Below are 20,624 nucleotides of genomic sequence, written 5' to 3'. Positions count from 1 at the left end.
TTCCAGTAATCACGTAAGTGGATTGTGCTTTGTAAATACAGGCTTCAATATTTAATCATTAAACTTCCTAAATGCCTGTTGCTTGGTACTTTAATTTCCCAAGGCAGCCAGCATGTTACTACAAAGTGCTGCTGTAACTGAGTTCCACAGTGTTCCATGCAAAAAGTCATTTATCAGCGTGCTGCTTTGAGCAGCCACACAGAGGCCGTCCCCCAGGCACTTTTTACATCTCTTCCCCATTTGATTAATAGAGCTGTGAAGAGAAAATAGCTTTAGGCCACTTGCAACTTCGGGCAGGAAGGTAGAGTGGAAGTAGTCCCATTTTGTAAATATGCACAGATTGTGTTATTGTTAAACTCAGTACAGATGCATACATGTGCATGTGCCTCTGTCCGTTGACATAAATGATAGTGGAATAATAAGGAATGATAAAAAATATGCTTGCATCTATGGAACTTAAAAGTACTCAATATAGTTAAAAAGTCTTCAGAAAATATGCAGTGTATCCTAATAATAATGTCTGCTGTACAGGCTCCGTAAATTCAACTGCTGGTGAACAGTGTTGTTGAATGTTGAAATAAATACTCTTCTGTTGGCTTTTCCACATTACCAAACCTATAATCCTGTGCTATCTTAGTGTTACAGCTAGCTCACAGATTATTGATACCAAAAATAAACGTAATGGGTTCTGCTTAAGGACAACCTATAGAAGCAGTTTAACATCATCTAGGTGTACCACTATTGTTTTGGTTTGGGCTGGACTGGCCACTGAAACAAATGACAGGTGCTCTCTCCCACCTCCATCTCCAAGGACAGGAGGGAGAGAGAGAGATAGAGATTTATGAGTTTAGAAGAAACTAAACTACTTTAATGAAAATATTAACAAAATAATAAAAAGAAAATAATGACATATCTACACTATATACAAAACTGGACCAAGCTCCCAGGATGGTGATCACGTCACCAGCAGGCATTGGGAAAGCACCAGACTGGATTCAGCGATGGATGGGAACTGGATTCCAGATCTGGATTCAGGAATGCACAGATCAGGATCAAAGGCAGACAAACGCTCTCTCGAGTCCTCCTCAGACACTGGCCATTGAAGAAAGAGGCTGAGCCCTTTGATCCCTCAGCTTTCATATTTAGCATGATGCAGATGGGATGGAATACACTGCTGGTCAGTTTTGGCTCACCTGTCCTGTCTGCTCCTCCCTGCAGGTGAGACCCCTCTACACTTTTCCACTTCTGACCCTCCAACCGGGCCAATAACCAAGTTATCTGGCCTTGGGTGTTATAGCAATAAATATAAGCAAGAGCCTTTCTGCGTACCGTTCCCTGGCATAAATTACAACCAATCAGGTCTTATCCCTCTGAGAGTGAACAGTGACAATATGCTGTTAATTTCAGAGAGTTCAGTTAGTTAGAAAAGGCTTAGCTGCAACATAAAATTAATGAAGAGAAAATTGGTTCTGTTTTACCTCAAACCAGGATACACTGTGTAAACAGGCAGTTAAAAGTTGGTCAAACTACTTCCAACAGGCGTTAGCAGTAGCTTCTGTGTAGGGACTACATGTTGCACACATGGTCTCTGAAGGAGTGGTGTATTTAGCAGGGAAGAAAACCATTCACTCAGAGTCTGGCGATTACATAAAAATAACTAGTGCAGACTTGCAATGAGTAAATAGCAGTTTTGAACACAATAAATGTAATACTGCTTGTGCAATGAGTATCAGATACTAGATTTCTGATTTCAGTTTTTTTTGTGCTTTTTCTGTGCCTCTGGTAACTAGTGAGAATTTTTTTGTTGTTACTTAAACCATGGACATGAAGAGAAGGGCAGGTTAGGGCTATGATCCTAAAGCTATTATGCAGTTTACTATTCTAGTCTGTTAGGAAGAAGGGGAAAAAAACAGCAAAAGGTAGTGCAAGGGAAACTAGTTTTCAGCTCTTCAGAATTAGGAGATGGAGAATAAGGAGGAGTTACTTCATAGTAGTGCAGGATTTCACTGGAAAAAAAGCATTATTCTGAAGTTAAATCTGTCACTTTCAGATTCCGGAAAACAGGAAAGTTTGAAAGCAGTGCTGAAGTTACTGACCTTCACCTGGCTGTGACCTATTGGGTGTTGAAGATACTTTTTCCTATTACCGAACATCCAGCTGCACTACTGTAAGAGCAGAACTGCAAACAAAAGTAAATGTTGTACCAAGCTGGTGAACCTGAAATGCAGAAAAGCTGTGTGCCTTGTTTTATGTATGAGAAATCCCTTTTCTCTGTACTACCCTGGGTAAGAACAAAAGAACAATAATCCCAGGTGGACTGACTGAAAGAAGGTGTGGCAGCCATTTACAAGGAATGTAAACAAGAAATAATTTGACTTCTCAGTATTTGGTACCATGCTGTTTGGTCATGCTGCAATACCTAAAACTATTCCTTGCTGAATGGTGCAAGTTATAAGTTTCAGAAGTACTCATCTCCACCAGGCTGTAATCATGTTATCCTGGTGCTTCCTTGAAGATGACACAAACAAGGCGATTTGTACACTTGAAACGATGTCACCTTCCATGTCACAGTCCCCCTAATGAGATTCTTAGGACTATTAAACTCTGGCTGGCCTCTGTCAAATACCATTTTCCAGTCATATACAAGTTGTTCTTAGTTCTGATGTTAGGCAAAGTGTGTTTCAAGAAAGAATTTTCAGAGGTGCTTGCACCCCTTTCATGCCTTTAGGAACTTTTCTTAAAATACTTTACCAGTGTTAACATTTGTTCCTATGAATGTTTTTGTCTATACAAGTTAGTATGAAGAACCAGTCTCTCTTTATCAGTTTTAGTTCTTTAATTTCATAAATTGTTCAAGACAGTGTTTTCCCACTGCATCAACAGATTCTGTGAAAACACATTTCTTTCTAGTGTACTTATTATACCAAAAGCATACCATAAAGTCACATTGCAGTAAATTGGCACAGTGAGTTTTGCAAGAACAGAACTAAACTTGTTTAGAAAAAGTGATTAACTATACTCATACATTAGCATTGTTACAGCTCTAAAAACGCTGCTTCCAACTCCTACAAAACACAGTGAAAAGACATCCCAACAAGTGTTGAAAAACTATGCACACACATAGGTCAGTATCATAGGAAGAGAGTAGGTTTTATACAAGTGAAGCAATTGGGCAGTTAAAAGTATTTACACTTTTTCCTGCTTATTAGCTAGACAAACATACAGTAGTCAGATAAAAATATACTACAACTCTAAGTCCTGTGACATGTAAGCATTTGTTTTCTAGCTGGAATTGTCATCTTTTGAAATGTATTACCTGTCAATACTGGACAAAACTATTGGCAAAAGTGTTTAAATACTTTTAAACCAAGATTAAAGGGACTTTTATTCCACAAAATTTAACTTCAAAATACTATGCTTATAAAATTATTTAAAACTTTCAGCAGTCTATAGATTTCAAATGCAAAACTTAACAATCCTCTTTAATTTTTATTTAAAAAAAAAAAAAAAAAAAAAAGACTCCAGTGGTGTCATTTGCTTTCAAAGGCAGAATCTTTTGCTGGCTTTTCAAGCTCACTCTCTTCACCACATGTCCTAGAAACAAAATAAAGCAACATTAGTGACCATATAAAAACACAGAGAGCAAGATGCATTCCAGATGAATTTGTACTCTCTAGAGTAAGTGATGCTGCTTTATGTTCAGCAGAGGAGGAGGGCTTGAGAACCGAAGCTGGTAGTGATGACAGCTGTCTATCTCCACTTTTACGCTGACAGCCCCCAAATGCAAAGCTAAGGTGGTAGTGATTAACATGTGACCAGCAACATCCAGAACTCCGTTTGTGTCCCATTCAGGCAGTCCTCCCCATTCGGCTGCCAAATAGGTGTCAGCTCTTGTGGAGAAGCAGCATTCTGTCTTAACATCCCTTACCAACTTTTCTCAGTAGCCAGAATAATCCAGTATGTGTCCCAAACACCAAGGTAACCTCAGGAAGCAGTATAAATTTTTACCAAACAAGAACAGAAAGATGTTCTTAAGTGCCAATCACTTCAGAAGTTTTAAGTTACACAACTTCTGTTTTCCAAAATTTCTGAAGTACATCTTCAGAAAGGTACAGACATGTCTTGCCTCTAATTATCAAAGGGAGTAAAGTTCAGAACTGAATAGATAGCCCTATGATTTGAGAAGTTTACAAATTGTTTGCTTAGAGTTAGTAGTGGGAACTGCAGGGGTGTTTTGAACATTGATGATTTGTTCATATTTATTTTGCTTACTAATTTCTCACTTCTAAGAAACTGAATATTGCAAATAAAAATGTATGAAAAATATGGAATGAAAGGAAGTTTGTATGATGGAGAGACATCACTATGTAGCTTGCTTGAATTCAGAACAGGTATGTGGGTGCATTTCTCAACATGCATGGTATTTCAAGAGGTGTTAAAAATGTAGTTTATAGCTGTTAGCCAACAATAAGTCCATAGAAACTGCTCCCAAGGAGCCATACAAGTCTTTTTGTAAAGTGGGTTTGTTTCTTTGTTTACGTAAGTCAAAGAATATGTTGGAGTACAGACTTCAAGACCATAGCAAACACCACACACACTTAAAAGAGATAAAATATTTATTAGCAGGACATGACACCTCCACTAGCCCATTCATGGAAGACATATTTACAAGTTTTACAGATAAAATCACAATTACTTAAGTATTAAAAATGTCAATTGTCTTGCCTCAAATTTGCTTTTTTGAGACACTCTTTATATTCAACAGCCTTTCCCTGGCATGTTGCGTAACTATCCGAATTATCTGCCTTAAATTTCTTGTGACCGATGTCCATTGAGGCATCATGCAGGCACCCAAATATTCTTAATTCTTTTAATCACAAATATGAAGGGCAATCTGAGATTGTCTCTCTGCCACCCAAAAATCCAAGTATTGTCAGGTTCTACAGGAACAACAAAAGGAGCAGTCCATGAAAAAAATTCTGCCTTGGAGAGCCAGTTTAATAATCATTTATTTTTAAATACTTGGTTCTGTTATTACTGAACTGCCTTGCTATTGATTTCAAGTAACTTAGGTGTTGCACTTTGTTAGTACCATATTATGATTTGGCAAAGTCACCTATTTAAGCAGTGTGCCAGGCTGTGTAACCTGTGTTGGAACCTACACTTGTGCCTTCATTACGTTCCAGTAACATGCTGCTTGTTCAGACCAAATGAGTATTTGGCATCACTGGTTGAAAACTCCCAAATGTCACTTCTGAAAGCTGTGTAATCAGAAGCCAGCAGTTCTGAGGCTACCCCTCAGCAAATACCAAATTCATTTTCATCTTAAGGGGTTTTTTGTTTTGTTCTGTTTAAGTTAACCTTATTGTAAATAATGGTCAATATTCCACTTATTTGTACAGTTTTACCTTGGCAGACAGCCAGAAGAATGCCAGGCAACTGCAGTTTCTCCTGGCCTGTATGAAGATGGTGATAAAAAGAAAGCTTGCTGCATTCAATATATGCTGCTGGACAAAAAGAATCCTTGAGCTAAGGTGCAGAAGTGCTTAGAGAAAGCAAAGTGGTACTTCAACAAAACAGTTCAGCTCAAGGATAATTCTAGGCCTTTTCCTCATTGTTTACAAAATTCTATTAAGTATTTATCATATTCTACAAGAGATTCACTGCCTGTTGTTCTTGTTTACAAAATAGCATTTTTCAGTGCGGCTGAGGTTTAAATACATACTTCCTGATAAATTCAAGCATTCTTATGGCTTCTTGTTTGGAAAAGGTAAATGTGTCGGCCTCAATAAAGCATTCAGTGTTCTGAAATTTCACAGGTTCTAACTTCTAGCCTGCAGTTTATCTGCATTTGGGCAATTCTATAGCTATACTATAGAATTTTAATTAAAGTGGCTTGGCTGTTGATTAGAATACATGATTTCACAAGAAGCTCAATATATCCCCATTAGTTTCTGTAAGACTTGGTTCAGGCTTCCTTTGCTTCCAACTCAATAATAGCATCGCGTAGTCTAAAACATAGGAGAAAGCTTGTGCTCTGCCCTGTCTCCCGACATGCTGATTTTCTCCTAACAGGATATCCTTAATTTTTTTATTTAAGTCTCCACCATAGCAGTGAATGAAGTAACTTCTAAAAGGTTCATTCAAAACTTTTAACTGGAGATTTGCATCCTATTATCGTTCCCTAAAGTTGAGAGAAAACCCTGTAAAGAAAACAGTACCTCAGCATGGTTGAGTACCTCAATCCACTGCTGTTCTATTTTACATCATTTTGCTAGAGCAGAACAGATCCTTAGCTCAGTAAGGTTAACTCACTTTTTCTTACTGCCCACTTCATGCCTGTCTTTCTTTTCTTCAGTGTTCTCTCCATTGTGTTGTGTCTGGTTGGTGTCTTGAGCTTCAGACCCGCCATTCAGAACCTTTGAACCTTTAAAATGAAAGGGCAGGGGAAGAAAACAGTACTGCAAGCAGCAAATCTGTGCTATAAAAAGCCCCAGATAATTTCGTTACCTGCAACTCAAACACTATAGATGTTTTCCCCTCACCTCGATACCCAGCAGCTGAAACAATACAAAAAGCAGTAACCGATACAGCTTGAACTTCTGAAAATCCCATGCAATGAGCCTCATCCCATAATTTTAGTAACAGGAAGTGAATAGTCTGTATTTCATGCAATTTCAAGTTGTTCTTGTGCTTGCTAGGCTACAGATAACAGGATTAATGCTTATTTATATTCTGAGCAGTGACACGATATATTTCAGCAGTAAATTCTGTTTACCACTCTAAGCCGGTCAGACGATTTGGGGGGATTTCTGATACTTTAAGTAGCGAAGTTACCAGTTCCATAGAATTTTTTCTTTGTAGCAAATGAAGAAGAATCCACTTCCGTGAAATATCCCCCTACTCTCATAAAACTTCTTACCATTCTCCATTTCACTAAGCAACAATACGGTATTTCAGCATGTTCTGTTTAGGTCTAACATTATCAGGAGTAGCTTCATTAGACTATGTGTAGGAAGTCCTTCAGTTTAGATTGTTAAAGTATTAGCTGGGCTGGCCACTGGGTTGGGGAAAGATCTGTGTGGAACCTCTACTACATCGTCCACAATTCTCTCACCATTAAATAGTTGGATTTTATCATCGTCCCTGCATTCTTAGCAGTTACAGTAGTACTTCAACTACAGTTACTCTGAATCCTTGGCATCTTCAATCAGCTCAGTTACAGTAACTCATTTATTCCAGGTGAGGGTGGTGTAACTGTCAAACAGTTTCCGAAACAGTTTTACTCCTATGATTCAGATTCAAAGTAAATACAGTTTCTCTCCAGTGCTTGTGGAGATCAGCCATCTAAATTTTACTACATGGGTGGAACTCCTACATCTTCAAGGACTTAAATTTGTTTGCAACACAGCTTTCCAGTGTCTCTGTCTCATTTTGTTCCTCGATTTAAAAATGCAATTATCTATTTTACTACATTCCTTTCATTATTATTTTTTAAATAACTGACCTAAATTATTGTAGACCATGCTTACTATGTAAAGCTTTCAATATCATGCTGTGTTTATACAAGTGCTCATGATTAATCTGGAATAGTACTGCTAACAGCGTAAGGCCTATTCTCCCCTAAATTATGATTATTTCTTTACTGTTAGACTGAACTACTGAAGCTGCCTCACAGAAGTAGCAATTAAGTGGTTAAAAGCTGCTGCCACACATAGTAGCGCCCATGATCTAGAAAGAGGCTAGTGAAGGAAATTAAGCAGTTAAAGCATAGGCGGATGCCTAGGCACCAAAAGGCTACTTGAGGAATGAAAAGTAGTATGTTATTTTACCTCATTTTTCATGTGGTTTTTTCATTACACAAGGTAATAAAGTTAGAAAATTTACAAATAAGTGAAAGATGCTAAACTGAGTTCCTGCAAAAGTCCTTCTCTTCAGGCAGTAAAATAGCCATAAAAAACATTATATCCTTGAGCTTGAAACTTAAGTTATAGCAGGATTATCCTTGACTACTTCAGATACGTAAAGGTTTTTAATAGATGGGTTGAATTCCTACATCAAGGATTTTTTTGAAGCTGGTTCAGAAATTGATGGAGACTAGGTCTTTTATATGTCAAGAAACTAAAACCACAGTGACTTACCTGTTTGGTCTTTTTCTTTTTCCGTTTTTTTGCTTGATCCTTTCTTCCACTGTTCTTTGGTTTTATTGGCTTCCTCATGCTGCTTCTGCTCAGCAAGTGATTTATTTAGTACTTGGGAAAGAACAGAATCTCCTTCTCCAACCAGAAACATGGTCTTGAACTTGTTATACAGCATTGTAGATTTCTCCATGATAACTTGGCTAACTTTGAACTTCCGTATCTGAAATCAAAGTAATAAAACAATGAGTTCCACTTAGGTATTTAAATACCTATATAATTTCATCACATGCTTGACAAAATTCCTAATTTAACCTGAAATAAGATCATAGACTTTTACACTCTCTGACATATCACAGAATCACAGAGCAGCCCAGGTTGGAAGTGACCTTGAAACATCATCTGGTACAACAACCCTTCCTGGGAAAGGAGAGCCTGGATGAGATTTTCAAGAACCCTGTCCAATTGCATCTTGAAAACCACATCCATGGGCAGGCTGTTCCAGTGAATGATTGTTCTCACTGTGAAAAAATTTCTTTTTTATAGTGAGATGAAACCTCTTCTGGTGCAACTTATACCCGTTGCTTGTTATCTTCTCCATGTGGCTCCTTGTGATGAGCGTCTCCGTCCTTTTTGTAGGTGCCCTGTAAGTGTTGGAGTACCATGATGAAGTGCCCCCTGAGACTTCTCCAGGAAGAAAATACCTAACCCCTTCAATCTCCCCTTATAGGGCAAATTCTCCAGCGCTTTGATCATTTTCATAGCCCTCCTTTGGACCTTTCTGCAGTCTGTCTGCATCATTCTTGAATTGTGGGAACCAGAAATGGACCCAGTACTGCAGTAGTACATAACACTGATCTCAATTTAAGAAAACACACAGGTTAATTTGATTAACATTGCACATCTCACCTTCTTCAGAGTCAGAATCATCTCTGTGTGTTTCTGAGCTTGTTGCATTGTGACTTGAAGGGATGCAAGCTCATCAAGAGCCTCAATACACCTGTTCACATCCTGTATATAAACAAGAAATTAGTTTGAAGACTTAACTTACATGTTAATAATCCTTAATTAGCCATATTAAATTCATTTCCGTGCTCAGATACACCTTCCTATCATATCCTTAATTTGACTATGTACTTAGTTTTAGAACAATTTACACAGTCAAACTTGCAAACAAAAATTACTATCAGTTGCCTTTCAGCTACTTCCACAATAAAAAAAGGCAGATGCTATTTGAATAACTTAGAATTTTTAAAAATGTTGTACTTTCAAAATAGAAACTCAAGCTTTATGCCGCTTTCACAATTCTAGCAATTCTAGTACTTCCTTGAGAGCGTTTCTTGTAATGCTGTGCTGCCAGCACTTCCTCGTTTCTGTGCGTATGCTTGTGGTGATGCTACTTTAGTCCTGTTCTGTTGAGGAAATTGTCACTTACAAGGCCAATTCCGTTTATATAATCCTGCATCACTTGATTGCCATCCTGCTTGACTGCTTCCTCACTTTCTCCTCTGCTACTGTTCCTACTTTAAAGCTCGTTAATCAGGTTGACCAGCCTCTTGGCAGCACTACTTCTGAGTGGAACCTGCTACCTCCTAGCAGTCCTGTGCATTCCTTCACAAGTCCTTTCCTCACGAAAGGGCTCTACCACCTGGGTCCCCATACTCTGACCGTCACCCTCAGAGTCAGGAAGTCATGCGTGATACTTTTGCAAGTTTCCCCTGACCATATCATTGGTGCCCAACATAGAAAACCAGCAGCCGTTAATAAACAGTCTTAAGGCCAGACAAGCCTCAACCATCTGTCAGTAATGTTCCAAACCTGAGCCCCCAGCAAGCAGCAGACTTCCCTTGACAATGTGCGGGGTCAGCAGATAGGGGCCTCCATCCCTCGCATTGGGGAGTCTGCCACTGCTGTGCTCATTGTGTCCTCCTGGTGCTTCTGCGTGGCTCAGGCTGAGCTGGCACAGATGCTTCATTTCACAGAATTCTGCCTGAATGTGTCCGGTAAGTAATTTATTATCAAGTATTTTCAAACAAAACCCATTTTATGTGCTGACACTGGTCTATAGTAACCTGATTTAAGCAGCAGTTATCTTTCAAAAATGAAAAAATTCCATTCGTTCTCAGAATATTAATTAAAAGACAAACATGCATACCAAGTACCTCCTACTGGAATTATACCCATAAATGAGTTTAAAAAAAAAACCCAGAAACTTACAAGATTATCAATTTTCAGGGAGTTCTTAATTTCTGCATGTATCCTTTGAAGCCTAGAATCCATTGATGTTTCTGAAAATTAAAAATGGTAAGCATGAATATTTGATAATCACACCAGGTTTGTTTTTGTAGAAGCCTTTCCACAAACCTGAGCTTCATACAAAATGTAGCAAAATATGGGCAGGCACTCTGCATCAGATAATGATGCAGGTGCAGGCATAAATACACCATAGGGCTTACTATCAGAAATAAAGTATGCGGGTTTTTAAAACTGGACACTACTAGCAACCTAGATAGTTTTCTCCTTAGGAGTTACAAACTGAAAATAATTTTCTGTCCCAATATACAGCTGTCACCCTCTACTTGTGGGCCAGGTTAAAAGGAAGTTTTAGTAAATACTAAGAGTTACAAAGCTGGAAAACCTGAAATGACAGGACACCTGGATATTGATGGTTTTGTTTTCAGTAAACTGGACAGGATCCAAGTTACAGTCCAAATCCATCTAAATAAAATAAAAATGTTCCCAGTACACGTGCTCCAGCAGGTGTGGAAGATGACTGAATGCGTCCATCTCTAATTCACATGCTGAATGCCGGTTTGGATTTTTTCATACACAAGTGGTAGGTATTCTGAACAATACTGCAAGCAAGCAGAGTTTCCTTTAAGTCCAGTCCAATCCATCTTGGATAGGTTTGGATAATTTTTTTTTCCCCTGCCAACAGTTCCATGCTGCCAACACTCAACACTTGAGTCTGCGCCACTGGATCTGTACTATACTACAAGTAACAGCCAGTGGTTTGGATTGCCCTTAGAGATGGGAGTACTAAAAAAGGAACAACTTGATCCCTATGAAGGTCAGTTTGCAAGTGTGGGTTAGTAGACAGGACCACGGTAATCTGAATCTAAGCCTCTTGCTTAGGCAGAGCAAGCCTTTTCTTAGCAAGCCTCCTACTTAGTAAGAGGTGGTATCTATGTACTTTCACGAAGTCCCTCAGATTACTGTGTTATGAGAAGACAGAAAGGAAAAAATGAAGGGAAGAACTAAAGTGGTTCGGTTCAAAGAGTAAGAGTTTTTGTTTCTTGTTCACAAACAGAAGGAATCATTGAGGTTTAAAAGCTCAAATGACAGTAGAACAGGAATAGCAAAGACGTGTTCTAATGCACTGAACAAAGAATTAATGAGGAAGAACAAGAATGCACTGAAGGAAGCAGTCATAGATCAAACATCTCTGACTGAGACCCCACAGCCACCTTTAGCAGTAAATTATCTCATCCAGGTGGATAATTCTGTTCAAAGTTTAAAATACCAGAAATACTGTTTAGCTTTTTTAAACTAACCTCTCTTCTTCTCCATCTTCTTAACTTCTGTTTTCTTGCCTTCTTCTTTATTCTGCCTATCAAAAACGTTACAGTGTTTTTACAATGCTGTAAAGTCTGTTTTTGAGTGTTTTTTTTCCCCCCAATTTTCAGATTAAATGCAATATTTTGAGGTATTATCTCAGTAAAACATTAGCATGCAAAAACCACAAAGAGCTGAACTCTGGTTTTCAAAGACTGAAATAAATTAACAAAATTAGCTGACATACTTCTAATAAATTCTCCATACTGACAGATGGTTTTCCCTAGAAGCAGCAAATTAAAGGATTTTAAAAACAAGTCACATTTCCAAACTGCGTTTTGTTTTGATTGCATGTACCAATTGGTAAAGTGGCATTGTACAGAACTAACTAGCAGAGAAAGAAAATATTTTTATTATGACAAAAAGAGTAAAATTATTTAATATTACCATGGGGATTTATGGAGACACTAATTAGTCATAATCAGTTCCTATGTGACTTATTTTCTCATATAATTAATTACAACAGCATAAGTATCCTACAACTGACTGTAAGTGTATCAGTGATAATTTAAATATTCTTGAAGCAAAGAGTAATAAAGGAAATATATTTATTACAAGTTCATTGACATCTCCTGGCTCTTTCTCAAATTGTATCACTAAAAATAAAGCTGGGACTCAAGAAAGACAAAACAAAACTGGTCTCCATCTCAATTACAGGATGAAGACAGGCAGAAGTCTTTCAAGCAAGCTTTTGAACTCTTCATTCAATTCCTCAGTCTTGTCTTACTGAGGGGTTTCAAAGCCTCATTTTAGAACTTGCATATTTCAGCATATCATGACTAAATATTCTGTGACTGATTTTCTTTTTGTCATAGTAGTATGAATTTGTAAAATATCCAGGCTTGCATGTCTATCATTTTCCATGTTCCTTTCACACTCTGTCCAGTTACAGAATCAACAGTTTTAAAGTATGTAAGCCTATTTTACTTCCGCTGGCAGCACAAGCTCACGCCGCTTAAACAGTACATGTAAATTTTGTATATGTACAGAACAGTGTACAGGGCACTGTTATTAGACTTAAATAAATAATAACAAATTAGCTACAGAGACCACAAAATGGAAACTATGCTGATAAGAAAAGTAACCGAAAAAGGTATCAGCTTATATTCAGTGTATTAGTAGAGGAAATTGAAGATGGCACAAAAAGTCTTTTTACTTTCTATCAATAGTGAGTTTAGTGGGATTAGTCATCAGCTATAATTAAATTTATTGTGCATTCATTAACTGTTACTCCTTTATCTTACTGAAACAAAGCTCTATCTACCCTCCAACATATAAAATATGACAGCTATTTAAAAGTAGAGGAGATCTGATTGTTATAACCAAATCAATATATGACAGTTTCATTGCAGAAATCAATCAGCATATGTCAGATTTAAATAGTGATATATTAAGAACTGCAAAGATATTAAGGACAATTTAGTATCTCTGTAGTTGGAAATGCTTAGGTTTGCTACAGGCAAGTATAGTAATTATGTTAGGTTTCCAGAGAAGGAGTGACAGGAAGAAGAGAAGAAAGGGCTAGAGGATAAAAAAAACCCAAACTACAGTCTTGTTAATGCATGTGAAAAAGGTAGAATTTTGTTGTTACAGGTGAAGGGGACCATTATCTTCCCCCTTTTTGTCTGAATTTTTACCTTGTTCTCCCTTTCTTCTGCCCTGCCACCAACTGTGGGGATGGGAACATCATGCTCTTGTGGTGGTGGCTTCTTCACCCATTTGCAGAATAGCTCTTGAGAACGAGTCAGATTTCTTCCTATTGTCCCACCCCCCCAGTTTCTGGCAGGATCTTCTCTCCATTCTTATGCTTGATTCATTTCTGATAATTTATCTTCCGAATGCAGACTGCTCTTGGTATCACTCAACTGGCTTTGCAGTGTTAGAGTAGAATAATTCTTAATTTTTTAACTTGTTCTGCCTGACGGTGTGAGTTCCAGCTGCCAGACAGAGAAGGAAATGTTTTCCAGGTAACCCTATGCATTCCACAACCTGATCAAAAATCCCTAACCATGGATTAATAGGTCCTACCAGTTCTCAATCTAATGTATCCAAAACTTAAAAGAAAAATATATGGCTGTCCTGAATGTTTTTTCACACTGATCCCTTTTCACACAGATATACTTAGGTTACTTCTAAACAGAACCTACCAGCTGTCTTCTGCTAGAAATTCCAAGTCCCTGAAAGACTGACACCGCCTAATTTCTAGGTTCAATTCTTCCCGTCCTCCCACAATAGAACATACTGGTTTAGAGGAAATTTTTACTCTCCACTTAAAAAGAAGTTAAAATAAACAAAAAAGCGGGGGGGCGAGAACAACAGAACACAGTGTAAACCAGTGTGGAATTTTTTCAGATATTGTCTCCTCCTGTTAGTCTCAAAGTACTCCTACAACTTGCAGGCATCACGTGTTAAAAAATACTCACGATTCAGATTCTGTCTGTTCCTCTTGCTTACGCTTTCTGTCTGTTACTTCTCTCTCATGTTGGCCTCTTACAATATTTCTTCTGTGAGCTGCCTGAAAGCTTCTTCCCCCTTTTTTCTTCTGTTTTTGTTTGGGATTTTAGGATTGAAAAGAGAAAAGCAAGGCTATTAAATCATTGTTTCTGTAAAGAGGTAAACCTACATACACTAAATATCTCTGAAGCAACTCTGGTCCATGGAACAACCTGACAAGAGCTGGCTTTCCCTGCAACTAAATACAATACCTCCACATGTTGATAAGTTCTGAATTTCTTTAGTCCTTTCTCACTTTTTCCCAAATCTCCCCTATCTCCCAAATATCCTAAGCACCAGAAAAATGAAGACATTCCAAATGATTGGCTATGGATAGCTTTGTGCCTTTCAAAAACCTGATTTCAAGCCTAGTGTTCTCTTAGATGCACCCAGGGAAGAAAAAAGGAAAAAGAAAAAAAAAAAAAAAAAAAAAAAAAAAGGTCTGTGTTCCAAGGAAAATAGATGGAAAAAGCCTTTTGACAAAATAAATAACTGCTACATTTAAATACTTTGATAAAAGGAAAAGTGTCTTAGAAAAGATGCTTTTCTTAGAAAACACTGAAGAAGTTCCTGGAGGAATTATTTCACAAAATGAAGTTCTGCAACTTTTATTCTATATGTTTATATTAGCCAGCCACAGGACTCCAACATGTACCAAGACCTAGCATTATGTTCACAAAAGATCTCCAGTGATGCTACATCCCTCTATAATAAATACATCAGGAAAGCAAACTTATACCTTGTCACCTTCTTGTTCTTCTCCATCATCTTCAGAATCAGAAGCTGATGCAGAACCCACTTTTGCAGAATTTTTCCTTTTTGGTTCAGCCTCTTTTTTTCCTTCCTTTTTGTCAAATTCCTTCTTTGATTTCTCCTCTTCCTTCTGACTTTCGTCATCTTTCTTCCCTTGCTTTTTGGGCTTTTCTTCTGGTCCTTTTTTCTTTGCCTTCTCCTCCTCGTTAACACTAAAACATGAACAGTGTTTAGGCATCATATCCATTATCTACAGTGAGCTTAAAACATCACATTCTTCTAACTTAGGAACTTGATTTTCTTTTTTAGCACATAATATTAAAAATTATGAAGTTAATTCACTGTCAGTTCATTTAATGACTATTCAAAAAATACTCAGTCGTCTTCTAAAATTACAGCCCACTACCTATGCAAAACAAAGAAATAAATAATAGTACGGAGGTCCTAATGAAGCTAACATTAATATGCATGCATAGACCCAAAACCAGAAAGTTAATGCTCAGAAGTTCTCCACGCACATGTGTCTGCAGGACCAAGAGTGCATACACTGTACGCTGATTTATAAAGTATACCTAAGGTGTATATATACTGAAAGCGTGCACCTGCTAACCTATAGAAAACTATGCTAATGCTCAACTTTTCCTTCAGTTACTAGAACCACTAAGGACTTAACATAAGAACTGAAGAGAGTAAAAACAAAATTTAGGTAACAAGTGGTGTTGGAATTCCATCAGAAGAGATTTCTGAAACAAAAATGTAAATAAATTTCAGTACTTTTGTTTTGCACGATCTTGTCTCTTCTCTTAATAAATACCTTTTCTTCTTCGCTCAGCATACAATTATGTAAGGAATTTTGCACAGATTTTACAAATTAGGAAGGTTGATATCTTCTGTCTCTTGTTCCAGAATTGTACTACCTTGAGTTACTATTTATTAATTACCTGAGCTGTAAATAACAACTTTAAAGCAAACTAACTCATGCGGAATACTAAAAGGGCAGAAGCCTGTCAGGAACTCAGTACTAATGATGAAGTCTTAACATAAGGAACAATGTGGTTTACAATGAAGCAGCTTTATATTAAGAAACAAAACAGAACAACTCACGAGTCACTCTCTGAAAGACAAGGTGTTTTCACCAACTTGGGTCTCCCTCTTGGTTTTGGAACCTTTACTTCAGAAGCTAGCATTTATACAGAAACAACAGGTTAGTCCACAGCCACCGTCTGCTCCTTGTCTATGTGAAAAGATTCTTACTCAACAGCCAGAAGCTACACTTAAATCAAAATATATACCCCAACTTTGTTATTACACAAAATTCAAGTGTTAAGTGAGTACCAAATTTTATTCACGATCTCTTTGAAAAATTAAAGTGGTGGCAGGATTTTGAGCCGTTTGGTAAATTACAAACTTCAGTGTTTTTTTTAGCCACGTGCTCCCACTACCAATTCTTGTGTTTTCTGCACTCTGTGCAGTTAGGATTTGTTTCATATGTTGCATAACTAATACGAACAAGTCTGAAATTAGAGAATGAGAAAAAGGAGTCACTTAGTGTCCACATTTATGCAGCCTGTTTGCCATTATTTCGGGATGTATCATGGGGCTCCCATCACTTTTCTTGATGACAAACCACTGTCAAGAAGTTCTACCACTACACTACAGTACAGAGCAAAACTTTGCATTTCCTCAGATTAACCGTATTGTAAGGACAGATAGCGTATCTGCCTTCTTGGCACTTACACCCTTCAAATGCGTGTCCAATACCACAGTGAACAGACGGTTAGGAAACCTAATACTCAGTGTTTAAACTCCTGTTGGTGTTAGCATTCAGCGCTGTTAAGCAAGAGATACATGCGTCATATCCAACACCAGAAAAGGCTGCACAGGACATCTCTTAAAAAGGTATTTATACAGAAGGTGAACGCATCTCTTATAGATCCCTTCCTGCTCTTACAGACAGTAGGTAGTAAAAACAAACAAAAAATTTAAGGGTAAACACACAAATATTAAAAAAAAAAAATCAAAATGTACTTTTACTACATGTAATTAAATGGGGTGGGGTGGTGAGAAGGGGAGCTGAAGTAATACTTAATTTCCTCACAGCTTCCAAGGCAAAAGTAATCAAATGTAGTTAACTGTGGCTGCACTTTCTGAAAGTTATTTTCATACTGTCAGCAGATACAGATGAGTATAAATTATTTTCTTCCCAGACCAGATGCTGGTACAATGTACTTAACTACTGCAAGAACTGTTTTTTGATGTAGTAATGATCGATTCAAGAATATCCGCAAGCTTACGACAAAAATTCCAATTAATTAGATCATTGCTACTTTAAAAGAAACAAACGCTGCAGAATTACCACCAAATGGTTCTAATTATACATTTTAAGAAAAGCAATTATGGCTGCTTTTCATTTGTCTATGAACCTACACAGTCTGCCCTAAACATTTTTTTAAACAAGTCTCTCCAGCTCTTTTGTTTGTTTTCACTGTCTTCTGAGCTCCACCTACAGGGTCTGTGTCCCCCCAGTTCTCTTTCTTATGTTTTACGGATATTCTAACACAATTAAAGTATTTTACAGACCTTTAATTAATATAAACCTTTATGGAGCAACAATGCACAAAGAGCTCTCATCATGTATCTGTAGTTTAGCAGCCTTCTATGAAGAAGGCTTTTCTAAAGGTGATACTTATACCCCAAAACGACGACTCTTATTTAGAGGACTGAGCATTAATGATAACAATTTAAATCTATTTATGTCCTGTTATTTGTCAGCTTGCAATGAGGTGTTTTCTCATTATAATCTATTAGCCAAGACTGCCTTCAGCATAAGAAAATACTCTGTAGTATTCTAGGGGAAAGAAACAGCTCCCTGACTAATTCTACAAAGATATTTCTGTGGTGAAAAAAAAAAAAAAAAAAAAAATATCTTTTTTTGAAAGTTACCTGCTGGTCTTCCTCTTTTGGGGCTTACTTTTGGAGACACTGGCACAGGAGCTGCTGCTGCCACTGCTGCCGCTGCCACTGCTTCCTCAGCTTCAGCTTGTTTTTCAGCCTAATTTAAAAAATGAATTTCAGAAGTGAAAAAACACAGGGCACCAATATCTCAATTACTTTCTCAAACAACACTTTTAAACTTCTAGAAATGCATTCTTATGCTATTGCTTCTACACATGGAAAAAAAGTTTCCAAATTTAGTAACAGATTATATTTAAACAGTACTAAATTCACCCCTTACATACCATCGCTACCTGATACAGTAATGTTTCATATAATTTCAAACAGCCCATTCATCTTCTACCTTGGTACAACAAAGGAAAAAGATTATTTATAAGTATTTTTAAGATCACCATAAGAGCATGCCCAAACTGAATTTTGAGCAGCTACATTCATATTTCCCCCCCATCATGTACAAATACTCTTCTTTTAGATACTGTCTCCCCTAGCTGCATTGAAGTATCAAGCCAGTAGATGGAGCTATTCAGAAAAAAACCACCTGCTTCTAGCTCTATCACCAATTGTTCATAATACAAAACTGTATCTTGAGTTGCACTAACTGGACATAATAACCTTCAGACCTTCATCTACATAGTCATTTTAGGGGGGCTGGGTTGTCAAGACAGACAGAACTTATGACAAAAGAAGATCTTGATGAAAGGATACATTTCTCCCTGCAGAAACATTCCATATCCATACAGACACATAAAAAGAATTGAGAAAAATCCCAAATAGAGAAAATATTCACAGTATTTAGTGTCCTGGATACAGGAGCATCAGCTAGCAGCAACAGAAAAGTTATGAGAAAATACACATTTTTATATTCCTTGTGGGCACCTAAAATAAAAGACAATTTTAAAGAATAGAGACAAACTCAAATCTAGAACAGAGCAGAGGTACATCTCACATTAACTGTGTTTTCCATAAGCCTACAGAAAGACCATTGTTGTGGTTTGGGCTGGACTGGCCACTGAAAGAAATGACAGGTGCTCTCCCCCACCTCCCTCTCCAAGGAGAGGAGGGAGAAAGAAACTTATGAGTTTAGAAAAAAACTAAACTACTTTAATGAAATATTAATAATAAAGTAAAAGGTAAATAATGAAATATATACAAAACCATGTCAAGCTCCCAGAATGACGATCACATCACGAGCACGCACTGGGAAAGCACCAGACTGGATTCAGCGATGGATGGGAACTGGATTCTGGATCAGTCATCCTCAGACGTCAGCCATTGAAGAAAGAGGCTGAGCCCTTTGATCCCTCAGCTTTCATACTGAGCATGAGGCAGATGGGATGGAATACCCCGCTGGTCAGTTTTGGCTCACCCATCCTGTCCTGTCCGCTCCTCCCCACAGGTGGGACCCCTCTACACTTTTCCGCTTCTGACCCTCCAACAGGGCCAATAACCAAGTTATCTGGCCTTGGGTGTTATAGCAATAAGTATAAGCAAGAGCCTCTCCGCATACCATGCTTTGGTATAAATTACAACTAATCAGGTCTTATCACTCTGAGAGCGAACCGTGTGTGGACAGTATGCTGTTAATTTCAGAGAGTTCAGTTAGTTAGAAGAGGCTTAGCTGCAAAGTAAAATTAATGAAGAGAAAATTGGTTCTGTTTTACCTCAATCCAGGACAACCGTTGAAATGAAAACGGAAAAATACCTGTTAGAATGCTTTTTTACAATCCCAAGGAAAGAAAACACCATGTTTCTCAAGGCAAATAAGAAACACATTCGAAGTCATATAACTGCATAGCCAACCCTTTTTTCTGACCCACAAGTACATGCCACATCCCTTCAAAAATTGGTGTTTTTTTTTTTTTTAACAATGGCATGTAGTAATACAAATTTCCGGTTATACCCCTTGCCACATGCAGCACATGCCAAAAACACAAGGCTGTCAGCTGAAGCTAGTAAATGTGACAGAGAAAATCTTCTTAGGCTTGCATTACCTTACGGTGCCAAAAAAAAACCCTACCTCAAACAAAACAGAAGAAAAAAATACCGCAACCATAGGATTTGAGTGCTTTTTGAAAAAGCAAAGAATGAGATTTGTGTGTGTGTGTCATCTATGAGGCTTCTCTCCCATTCACAAGCTCAAATCACATGTATGCATAGTCACAGACATTCTTTCAAGTTCTTGCTGTTTCAGACTAGAAGCTTTCTTTGAATTTTAGTTTAGATTTTTATAAAATTTACCTTTTTTCTTATTAAGCTATTCTTTAAATTACATTTTTCAAATATTCAAGTTGGTTTTGTAAGAACACCCAAACACGTATCTTTCTTTTTCATGAAGCAAGTGATATTCAGCATGCTGCTTACCTGTGACAAACATACTAAGGTCACAGTTACTTCGCACTCATACCATTCCTGCTGTCAGTAATAACGTTACAAAGTTAAATGGTTTCAAATTAAAATTAAACTTTGCCCCACTTTCATCTAGTTTTCAGTTGGGTCAGTGCCCTGATCTGGCCTGCTGTGTGACCACATGAACACCAAAGCTGGAGCATTCTGCAGAAGCAGCTGAAACTGCCTCTTTCGAACTAACTCCAATTTTTCCCACGTTGAAGAGAACACAAAATCACCACCTCATGAGAAGGGGGAGTATTTCAAGTGTTAGTTCAACGTGAT

The 20,624-nt window shown here is 37.6% G+C and overlaps 1 protein-coding gene across 1 annotated transcript in view; it reads right to left on the bottom strand.

The window, feature by feature from the left end:
* Window positions 1-3,500: 3,500 nt before the first annotated feature.
* The window catches only part of PSIP1 (PC4 and SRSF1 interacting protein 1), a 32,033-nt gene continuing 14,909 nt past the window's right edge, over window positions 3,501-20,624 (bottom strand). The window contains exons 7-16 of the mRNA XM_082497239.1: window positions 17,943-18,051; window positions 16,104-16,179; window positions 14,986-15,211; window positions 14,177-14,295; window positions 11,693-11,748; window positions 10,356-10,426; window positions 9,048-9,149; window positions 8,142-8,361; window positions 6,316-6,427; window positions 3,501-3,594 (exon numbers count right to left, since the gene is read on the bottom strand). Coding sequence (XP_082353365.1) covers window positions 3,531-3,594; window positions 6,316-6,427; window positions 8,142-8,361; window positions 9,048-9,149; window positions 10,356-10,426; window positions 11,693-11,748; window positions 14,177-14,295; window positions 14,986-15,211; window positions 16,104-16,179; window positions 17,943-18,051 — 1,155 coding nt within the window. The 3' untranslated portion in view covers window positions 3,501-3,530. The remainder of the gene's footprint in view (window positions 3,595-6,315; window positions 6,428-8,141; window positions 8,362-9,047; window positions 9,150-10,355; window positions 10,427-11,692; window positions 11,749-14,176; window positions 14,296-14,985; window positions 15,212-16,103; window positions 16,180-17,942; window positions 18,052-20,624) is intronic.

Source organism: Vanellus vanellus, assembly GCF_965231255.1.
Source record: "Vanellus vanellus genome assembly, chromosome: Z".
Lineage (NCBI taxonomy): Eukaryota > Metazoa > Chordata > Aves > Charadriiformes > Charadriidae > Vanellus > Vanellus vanellus.
This window is presented reverse-complemented; position numbering and strand designations above follow the sequence as displayed.